Source organism: Myotis brandtii, unplaced genomic scaffold (assembly GCF_000412655.1).
Source record: "Myotis brandtii unplaced genomic scaffold, ASM41265v1 scaffold738, whole genome shotgun sequence".
Lineage (NCBI taxonomy): Eukaryota > Metazoa > Chordata > Mammalia > Chiroptera > Vespertilionidae > Myotis > Myotis brandtii.
In genome coordinates, this window is record NW_005370932.1 from 147,805 (window position 1) to 159,070 (window position 11,266).

The following is an 11,266-nucleotide window of genomic DNA, read 5'->3' on the forward strand; positions in this document are numbered from 1 at the left end:
TTGCCATCCGCCTATGCTCTTTCTAGAACACACCTTAGAGGGCCTGCATCAGCTGGTGGGGGCAGGCCAGAGTCTGGATTGTCTCAGGTATTTGATAGGTGAAGAGACTCGGCCTCACCCTGGGCCTGCTAGCAGCTGCCCCTGGTGGTCAGTGCGCGTCATAGCGACTGGTCGACCAGTCATTCTGTTCATTCTGCTAGTCGGTCGCTAGGCTTTGATATATATAGATTAGGTGAACTTGCTTCCATATTATCTGTTCATCAAACTGTTAAAATATATAAAATGCAGACTGCATCGATGTGGAAGAGATTTTGTTTTTTTTGTTTAGGTATAAAGAGGATGGGGAAGCTTTACTAATTTTGCTGCCCTCAGAAGAGAAAGGGATGGTGCAGCAGCTCCTCCAGAGGAAAGTGCCTGTGAAGGAAATCAAGTAAGACAACTGGTGTGATGATGGGATTGTCAGGGTAACGAAGGCATGACATTATTATGCTTACTTATGTGTGCCCAATTCCCTCCTCCTTCTAATCTATTCTGCTGTTTGGTTTGTGACTTCTTTGTTTTTAACTTTTACAGAAGACTGTTAGTGGAGAAAATAAGATGAAAAATAGAACTTGTTAGCTTCAGGAGACATTGATGGTTGAAAGGATTAAGTCTCTTGGATGCCATTTTTTAAGGTTGTTTGTCTATTTCAGAGGATTCTATTTCCCTATCATTGAAGATATTTATATTGAGTGTTAGCAGAACTGAACAGAAGCTCACTTGTATTGGAGTCCTTGAAACACCTTAGCGTTTATTTGGAGGAAAACAGTTGGGAAGGTTGTTTAATTGGGGGCAGGAGTGGGAAGGAGGTTAGATGAAATAAGATTGGCTGATTTGGTAATTGTTGAATCTGAGTAAAAGTTGTCTACCTTTGTGTATTTTGAAATTTTCTATAATTAAAAAACAAACTAAGTAAAACCACCTCATCTATTACCATCTGTCACCACCTCAGACTTGCAGGAACAAAGTGATTCAGTCTAAAAATCAAGAAAGCAAGTGGGATTTCTTTTGTGAAACCCATACTCTTATAAGAATTTCATTTATTCCTGTAGCCTACCTGGGCAGAGTTAAGTAACAATTCTTTTATATTGTGCCTAATATCCAGATAAGGAAAACGATAATATCCTTTGTTGACTTGTTTTTTTGAATTTGGTTTTGTGATATTTGACTGAAAATGGAAATACACAAATGACATTAGATTTCATTTATTCCATTACAGTGATGATCCATCATCTCCCATAAAAGGCTACTTTCTAACTTTATAGAATTAAGTTACCAATGCTCATTGTACTGTTAACCTTAGTGTCTTTCACTTACTCAGCATGTGATGTTTAGAGATCTTTAATCTTTCATTTCTTTTTCCTGCATTATTAATATGCAAGAGAGTCAAATTTCTGTCTAGTAATTTCAGTCTAATCTGGCTCATAAATGAGAAATAATGTTATAAATTTAAAAGTACTGAGGAAAACAGGAAAATGCTGTGTACTATTTTTAATTTCCAAAATTGAGATGTCTTAGTTTAACCTTTATGTTTTTGTTATAAAGAATCAATCCAGAAAAACTTATTGATGTCCAGAAAAAACTGGAATCATTTTTAGCTCAAGATCAAGATTTAAAAGAAAGAGCTCAAAGGGTAAGTCATTTTTGAATCTGATACCTTCATTGGAATGGAGCATATATATAATAAAGTTAAATTTCATCATTTTCTGATCCTTCTGGTTGCATGCTTCAGATATTCAAGTAGTGTAATATTCAGATAAGATTAGCTTACTCTTAATCCCAAAACACCAATCAGAAGGAATATACTCATCCTTATGTTTATAGCAGCATTATTTACTATAGCCAAGATCTGGAAACAGCCCAGGTGCCCATCAGCAGATGTGTGGATAAAAAAGTTATGGTACATTTACACAATGGAGTACTGTGCAGCAGTAAAAAAGAAGGATCTCTTACCCTTTGTGACAGCATGGATGGACCTGGAGAGTATTATGCTAAGCAAAATTAGCTAGTCAAAGAAAGATAAATATTATATGATCTCACTAATATGTGGAATCTAATGAATAAAATAAACTGACAAACAAAATAGAACCAGAAGTATGGATACATGGAACAGACTGTCCAGTGCCTGAGTTGGGGGTGGGGAGGGTGGGCTGAATAAAGAAGGTGAAGGGATTAGCTGAAGAACATATATGCATACCCCATGGACACGGACAATAGTTTGGTAAAGGCCAAGAGAGGGGGTATGGGGATAGGTAGAGGTGAATAAAGGGGTGGGAGGGGGATATCTGCAATTATCAGCATTAAAATCCTATATAATAAAAGGCTGATAGGCAAATTGTCTCCTCGACCAGGAATTTGATCAGAGGGCGGGGCCGGTCTGCCAACCCCCCTCAGCCCCTTCTGCCAGCTGGACATGCCCTCGATCAGTTCCCCAACCCCGATCAGGGGCGGGGCCGGCCCACCAACCACCAGCGGCCCCTCCCCCCGGCACTGGGCCTCTAGTCTCTATATATAAAAGCCTAAGTGACCATTATAATCCGTCAACCAGTTGCTGTGACACTATGACCAGACGCGCACTGACCACCAGGGGGCAGACGTTCAATGCAGGAGCTGCCCCCTGGTGGTCAGTGAGCTCTCACAGCCAACCTCCCATGGTCCCTCCCCCCGAGGGACCCCACCTGTGTGCAAATTCGCCCCCATCCAGCAGGCCCCATCTGGTAGGCCCTGTCTGGTGGCTGGCATGCCCCGGCTGGCCTGGTCTCGATTGGGACTGGGCGAGACGGCCCAGATAGGCCCTGATTGTTGGCCAGGCCTAGGGATCCCACCCATGCTTGAATTTTGTGCACTGAGCCTCTAGTTTTTTGATAAAAACAAAACAAAACAAAAAAAAACAACAACAGAGGTTGGAGACATGAAAAAAGTTTAGTTTATTCTTTAACTTTTAAAAAATTATATATTTCTTGTAGTAACCTGGGAAAATTATATATTTCTATTATTTGTCCATAAAAAAATCCTCTTAAAGATGATATTTTCAGTGCATAGTGACCTGATTTCTAGTATACTTGAAAAGTTATCAACTTTTGATTTCTTCAGTAAAGTTACTATAACTCCTGATTGCACTTTCTTGAATATAAGATTATCATCTCTAATTATATTAGTGTGAATTTCTGGAAAGCATTAACACTCTTGTTAAATTGTCTTTAGGAATGAGGTTTTAACTTATACTAGTAAATATGATTTAATGTTCCTAAATTACTTTTTTGGACTTAGAAATTTTCTTGATTAGCAAATATAAAAAGAAGTGTCACTTTTAGTTAAACTTATTTTTTAGTTCTTAGAGTCCCCAGCAGTAGATTCTTTTGAAAAGGAAGATGTGAAATTAATTTGCATTGTGAGTATAGCTATCCATTCTTTGGATTGACAATTATTTGAGTCTTTGTTATAAAGCTCTTCATTTTCAACACTCTTACTTATATCATAGTTATGAGATCTACATTCGCCATCTACATCTGCACTTACCATAGCACACCATCGGTGAGTTAGAGAGTAGAGATTCAGAGGTTGGATTCTATTCAGCAGATAGATGAAGTGGGAGGAAGAAAATAGAGGATATGTGAAAAGGGCATCCTAATAGAGAGAGGAGTCCAAGTGGAAATACAGGCAGTAGTCAGGCTTTTATGTGATGATTTTGAAACTGGGTATTTTCAGCAAAGAAGTTTTATTTAAAGAGCAGGTCTTAAATTTAAAAAATTAACTTATAGTTAAATCAAATTATCATCACTGTTCTTCAGATACATGAAAGCTAGAAGTTGAATGCTTACTATGTGTTAGGCACTTAGCCGTGACGTGACTTTTATGAGGCAGTTTGTGCACTGTTTTAATCTTCCCAACAACCTATTAGTAGGTGATACTGATTTAATTTTATAGATGAGTATATAGTACCTTGAGAAAATTAAAAAATGTCCACCGCTACATGGCCATTAGTGGCAGACCTGAGATTCTGATTTAGTCTGCCTTTCTTCAGAACTTCCATGATAAACTCAGGAGAGACTAATTCCACAATATAAGAAAACCAAATAATGAACTATGCAAAGTTGGACTTCTGTAAGTTCTTTTCACCTGAAATGTAAAATGTCTTTACACACATTTTTTTTCTTGTACTATTAGGGCATGTATTTGGAAATGCACATGTTTTGTCTAGCAGACATACTTTAAGCCAAGAGTACAATCTTTCATTTGAAAGCTTTGGAAATAGTATGTACATATAAAAATAATATACATAAATTCTGATATGTTGTGATTTATCATATACCCAGGAGATCAGTCAGTTATGAATCAGGCAATAAGAAACACTGGAAGGATGCTGTTCCACTGGTTTGTGCATACCACGAAATGAGCCTTCCAGAACAGAGATTATAGGAAAGCACAGTGAAATAAATGATGTGATTTATCGGGTTTCACGCATGGCTTAGCAGCATGGCTAACTGTATTGCCAGCAGCAGCAAGCTATCTAGTTTCATAGAAGTGATTTTCTAGCTTTTGGTTTTAATCTGGATAGAACAAGAATGATAAGCAACTGGGGTGGTATCTTGTGGATTGTTGTAGGGGAAAAAATTATCCTTGAACTGGACCAGTCATTGTTCCTTTCTGTGTAGACAGGGAAAGTGGTTTGAAGATTCGTGTACATGTTTTGAAGAAAGGATTAGTGTAAAGTTAGAGAAAATGTGAAGTTGAGATATAAATGGAAGTTAAATATGGTTTACAAAAATTAATTTTAAAATCTAAAAATAAAAATGCCTGCTTAGATGTGTTTCATAATCTTTGTTGCCTGTTTATTTTACAAACTGACAAAGGATCAGGACCATGTTTAATTTTTGGTTTGTATAGCTCTTTCTATAAAGGTAGTTTTATAAAAACAGAAGAAAATATTGCATGATGACAAATTACTTGAAATTATGATGATGATGTACTATTTGAAATTATAATAGAAAAGGAATAAATTTTAGGAATAAACTTGTTCCTATCATGATTTTATTAAGCTTAATTTAGTTAGAAATGGTAAAATCTTGTTTTGGTGGAAAACATCCTTTGACTCCTATGATAATAGTTATTACTAATAATGAGCATTTATTGATACTTTCTGCATTCCAGAAGATAAGCCCAGGTATTCTACATACATTTTCTCATTTACTCCTCATAGTAGAAGGTGCTATTTCTGTTTGATATGTGAGGGAACTGACATAAGGAAGAGGCTTGCTCAGAGAGTAAAATTTGGAGCTCAGATTATCATTCGTATTATTCTAAAGCCTGTGGTTTTCTCCATTACACCATATTGCGACTGAATAATAATAACAACTTCTAGAACAGCTTCTTGAGAAGGTGACATTCTATGTTGAGTTGGCTTGATGAAACCAAATCTTAAGTCTTTTGGTATTATAGTTCTAAAAAGGTAGGGGTTTTTTGGTTTGTTTTTTGTTTTTGTTTTTTTTGTGTGGAATGGGGATATACTCAACTATTTTAATATATGTATATATTTACTGATTTCAGAGAGGAAAGGAGAGAGAAAGAGAGATAGAAACATTAATGATGAGAGAGTATCATTGATCGGCTGCCTCCTGCATGCCCCGCACTAGGGATTGAGTTCACAATCTGGGCATATGCCCTGACTGGGAATCAAACCATGATCTCCTGGTTCATAGGTGGATGCTCAACCACTGAGCCATGCTGGCCTGGCTCAACTATTTTTGAAGTTTTTTACTACTGTTGAATTTTTACGCTTTGGTTTATTTTGTCTTGCTTTAATTCATTTTCCATTTTCTACTATTTATATGTTGTATATTTAAACCTCTTTTACAGTGTTTTGTCTCCTATATACGTTCAGTATATCTGATGAAGGATAAAGAAATATTTGATGTGAGCAAGTTACCTATACCTGAATATGCCCTGTAAGTACTCATATTATAGCTTTAATTATGAATCCTCAAAGTTAGAGGGAATTTCTTTGAAACCTGGTTATCAGAGAGTCCTAGTTTAAACCACACTGCCTTACATTAAGATAATCTGTTAATGATCTGCAGAGAAAAAGATTCTAAACTGGAAGACTAGTTGAGTGCTTATTTCTTATTATAAGAAAGAAATTTCTTACTTGTAAGTATAAATTCCCTGCAGCTTCCTATAGTATGGTCTTAAAGGAGATGGAGAGCAATTGATAAGCATTCTTTGAAATCTTTAAATGTCTATATTCCTCTTAATTCTCTGAAATGCTGGCCTGGATTACAATAGACAGTTCTTTTTAATGCTTTGGATACAAATAACTTCCTCGGTTCTTCCTTTATTTTATTATTATTTTTTTAAATATGTTTTTATTGATTTTAAAGAGAGAGGAAGGGAGAGGGAAAGAGAGAGAGAAAAATCAATGAAAGAGAAATATTGATCACCTGCCTCCTGCACGTACCCCTACTGGGGATCAAGCCTGAATCTTGTGCCCTGACCGGGAATCTAATCTGCAACTTCTTGGTACATGGGCGGGCGCCCAACCAACAGCCACACTGGACGGGCAGTTCTTCCTTTATTTTAGATTGGTTTTCTATACTGCGTACTGCCTAAATATTCTTTTTGTCTTGGTTTTTCTTACAGGTACTCACAGTTACCATGGCAAAATGTCCCTGTTTAGTAACAGTGGTTACTATTATATGAAAACAAAACTCTTGGTCTTGTTTAGGCTTGGTATTTTCAGGATTTTCCCCTAACATTTTTGGCTATAAAGGAGGAGCATCTATTTTTTAATGGGGTTCTACCTGTGGGAAAATAACTGACAATATCCTATAGATAGAAGCACCCTAGAGGTAGATCATACTTAGAATTTCAGCATGAAATTTTCTAGTCTGTGATGAAATATGTACTTTTAAGTCCAGGTCTGTATATTTAGCCAACTCTCCAGGAATTTTAGTGTCTTTACCTGTAAAATGAGTCTAATAAAAACTTGTATCAGGGTGAGCTGCTAGTTTCTGTTCTCCATGTTAGAGTGCAATTATAGTATAACAAGTAATTTGTCAGTTGTAACATTTTAGAACCATTAAAATTGCTAGGTAATAGAAGTAAGGCCACTGACTTTCTGTCTAGGTCAGTGATTTTCAATCTTTTTGATCTCATGGCACACATAAACTAACAACTAAAAATCTGTGTCACCCAAAAAGTATATTTTTTGCCGATCTGACAAAAACAAAAACAACAAAAAAAGGAATGATTTTGATTCATTCACACCAGATAGCTGTTACTGTGTTGGCTATTGCCATTTTTTAATTTGACAATCTAAGAGAAAAGTGGTCTGTGCCCTTCACTAGTCAGATATTGCATGTTTTAATAATTCTTGCGGCATACTGGTTGAAAATCGCTGGCCTAGGTAATGAAAAACTCATGCATAGATAACACATTTTTGTTTGTTTATCTGTTTATATACCAGTTACTCATGAAATTCTATTCTGGTTGTCTGAATGACTTAGTTGAGAGATTAGCAGCAGGAGAGGCACAAGTCTTTAACACTGTGGGACCATATTTAGGGGACATTTTATTGCCACAGGTGCCAGTAGATCTCATCTGTTTATAGTTGAAGACCTTTGCTTTATATTGGTGATGCTTAGGGAAGGCAGAAAGTTTAACTTCGCAGTCTAAATAATTGGTAGAGTTTAATTGTAATTATGATTTCCTTTAGAAGCCTTTGATAACTAAAGCAGTGCTATGTATGCAGGATATAATATAGGTATAAAAATTATTTTACTAGAAAAACCATATTTTTTTTAGAAAAACTATATTTTGAATACTTGATATATACAGTTTATTGTGCTAGCTGTTAAAATTTATAAATGTATAGTATGTACTCCTACCTTAAAGGAGTTGTAAGTTTTAGGAGCTTAGAGGGACATATAAGTGTAATTGTAATACACTGAGAGAAATTATTTGATATGAACTTGTGATCCTAATCCATAGCCCCTATAGCAGCAATAGTGACAAGTTCTCAGTAGTGGCAGCCTTTGTGCCAGGCACGATTTTAAGTGCATTACATCTATGAACATTTTATTCTTGCAACAACCCTATCATTTCATTCTTACAACAACCCTTCTTATCACACTATTTTGCAAATGAAGGAACTGAGGTATAGAGAGGTTAAATAATGCCTTTTGATCATACAGCTAGTACGTGGCAGAGCCAGGATTTGAACCTTAACAGCCCTATTTTTGAATCTACATGTTACCATTATACTTCGCAGTGTCTATGGATCATGTCTTATAGGAAAAAGGCAGTGGATCCATGTTGTAATGTTAGCTGTTTGTTATAACAGGCTGTGCTTTGAGAGTTTATTTTCAATCCATCAGTGGGAATTTAGAAGCTGGGAAAGACCTTATCATAAAGCGAACCTTGATATTAGAAGGAGGAAATAAATTTTTTTTGTCTCTGGTTTGAAAATTGTTTCTATAGAAGTGATTACCATTATATCTCTCAGAAGGGAGGACCATGACACTGGAGTTTATTCTTTGTTGAGAACTATATTTTGTCCTTTCAGGGCCATGTCTCTTCCAGTGTTAGTATTTACATTTTACAAAGTGTTTTTATAGAGTTAGTATATCACATCTTCACAACACTTGTGAGATAGGTCTGGTAGGTACTGTTATCCCATGTTTCAGGAAGTGGAGGCTGAAAGAGTTAAACTGGAAGTTGGCAGACCTACTACTCGTACTGTTTCTTTGTTTCTGGTCTCATGCTTTTTCTTTTATAAGGTGTTAACCTTTTAATGAAAAATGGGGTATCTTCAATGTTTTCTGACAGGTATTCAGTATTTTCTGGCTAGCCTGTCAAGATTTTTATATCTCAGAGGAACATTTTCTTTGGAAAAGGCTCTAAAAATAGATCCTGACTCTTGAGAAACTGTTTCATAATAACCATAAACACACCATCAGTGTATTGATATAACTATTTTTTAATTGCCCATTTAAGGTCTCTTGGTCTTGCTGTGGCACCACGGGTAAGATTTCTTCAGAAGATGCAGAAACAACCAAACAAAGAATTGATAGTGAGCCAAGATAAAAAAGTAAGCGAGCCCAGGGCCCCCTCCCTCAGCAATGATGAAGTGGAAGAATTTAGGGCCTACTTCAGTGAGAAAATGTCCATCCTTCAGAAAGGTGGGAAAAGACCAGAAGGGACAGAAGATGGACTGGCTAATGGCATTAGTGATGAAGAGGAAGAAGAAAAGGAAGGTGAAGAAGAAGTGGAAGAGAAACTGGGAAAAGCAAATGGGTATCAGCCTCATTCTGGCCTTAGCACTGATGAGTCACAGAAGCAGAACGAAGCTCCCATGCAGTTCTTGGACAGAGATGATGATAATGAGGAGGAAGAAGATGAACTCGGTGCTGATTTCTTTAAGGTGAAGCGACACAATGTGTTTGGGTTGGACCTTAAAGAGAATAAAGCATTACAGGTAAGTGTACTCCCAATGGAGGGTCTTCTATTATTTCTCAATGCTTATTGTGTGTTGCTTTGTTGCCTTTTGGCAACTGTGGGAAAGCAAGAACTAGGAAGGATTTGTAGAATGATTTTCTTTGCAGTGAACTCTCCCTCTTTCTCCATATTTAGAGATAGGTACCAAAGAATTCTCACTTTTTTGTGACTTGAGGAAATCTTTTTTTTTTTTTTAATATATTTTATTGATTTTTTTTTTTTTTTTTTACAGAGAGGAAGGGAGAGGGATAGAGAGTTAGAAACATTGATGAGAGAGAAACATTGATCAGCTGCCTCCTGCACGCCCCCTACTAGGGATGTGCCCGCAACCAAGGTACATGCCCTTGACCGGAATCGAACCTGGGACCTTTCAGTCCGCAGGCCGATGCTCTATCCACTGAGCCAAACCGGTTAGGGCGACTTGAGGAAATCTTAATCATCTCAGTTACTGGTGTTCTGATGCATGTTTTTAAAGTAGCCAGTGTCATGATTATAACATGAAGAAAGGTGATGGGGTTTCATGGTTTATAGTGTGAGGATATTTCATTGTGATTCTTAACATACTACTGATTTAAATAATTAAAATGTTCCTTACAACAGTTTAATCTCTCTAAACATGAATTTTACTTTTAATGAGACATTTGCATTTGGGCATCTATCCAGCATCTTAAATAGAAAAGTAGTACTTCTTTTTAAAGGCCATTTATGAAGGTTTATTGAAAGTTTCATGTAGATTCCTTGTTTCTCTGTAGGTACCTGCTAGGAGGAATAAAAAAGATAGCACCTGTTTTCTGGAGTACTTGCATGTGCACAGTAAATGTGTTTCTCCCTTGTTCCCTATTTCCCTTCCTGTTTATATGCCTTTTATTCTTGATAATTTCTTTAAAGAGAATTGAATGAAAAATGAAATTGCACTCTTATTTATATAAAGCTTAATAAAATTCTAAGACCCACAGTAAGAAACATTAAATTTTAAACCATGAGTTCAAAGTAACTAAATAAAAATTTTAGAAAGGTAGCAATCATACTTATTGAGTACTAAATTATATTGGGAATTTTCTAAACATCTCATTTGGTTTTTTTTACTAACCCTATGAGGTAGGTATTCTCTCATACAGGTAAGGGGGGAAAAACAGACACACAGACAATAAAATAGTGAGGTATGCAATTTGTTACTGGCAAAGTTGGAATTTGAATCTAGGTATTCTGACTCGAGTAGTTCTTGACCAATAAAAGATGTTTTTTGAAGTTTGGTTTATCACTTTTTAAAATAATTGATATATTTTGTGTCATATCTGATAAATCTGGTTAATTCAAGGTCACAAACATTTTCTTCTATGTTTTCTTTTAGAGGTTTTATAGTTTATTACTTAAATTTAGGGCAAGGATTTACTTCAGCTTGATTTTTGTGTATGATGTGAGGTAAGGTTTGAGATTTTTGTTCTGTCTTTTTCAAAAGGATGTCCAATTAGACCAGTCCTGTTTATATTTAATTATTATATTCAATTAGACCTGTGCTGTTTCCATCCATTTACTTGACCTTTTACTGAAAGGTCAAGTAAATGGATGTATGTATAGGTCTCTTTGTTGACTTAATTCTGTCTATACAGCTATCCTTTCACCAATAACACCTGTCTTGATACTGTAACTTTATAGTACATCTTTAAATTGTGTAGTGTGAGTCTTCCTTCCAACTTGATGTTTTTTAAAAAATTTGTTTTGGAGATTTTTGGAC

At 36.0% G+C, this 11,266-nt stretch overlaps 1 protein-coding gene across 1 annotated transcript in view; it reads left to right on the forward strand.

Moving 5' to 3' along the window:
• Nucleotides 1–9,511, forward strand: part of LOC102252966 (probable ATP-dependent RNA helicase DDX10) — a gene marked incomplete at its 3' end in the record, with an annotated part of 62,445 nt that extends 52,934 nt beyond the window's left edge. The window contains exons 10-13 of the mRNA XM_014530387.1: nt 329–430; nt 1,585–1,672; nt 5,896–5,984; nt 9,031–9,511. Coding sequence (XP_014385873.1) covers nt 329–430; nt 1,585–1,672; nt 5,896–5,984; nt 9,031–9,511 — 760 coding nt within the window. The remainder of the gene's footprint in view (nt 1–328; nt 431–1,584; nt 1,673–5,895; nt 5,985–9,030) is intronic.
• Between the last annotated feature and the right edge of the window lie 1,755 nt (nt 9,512–11,266).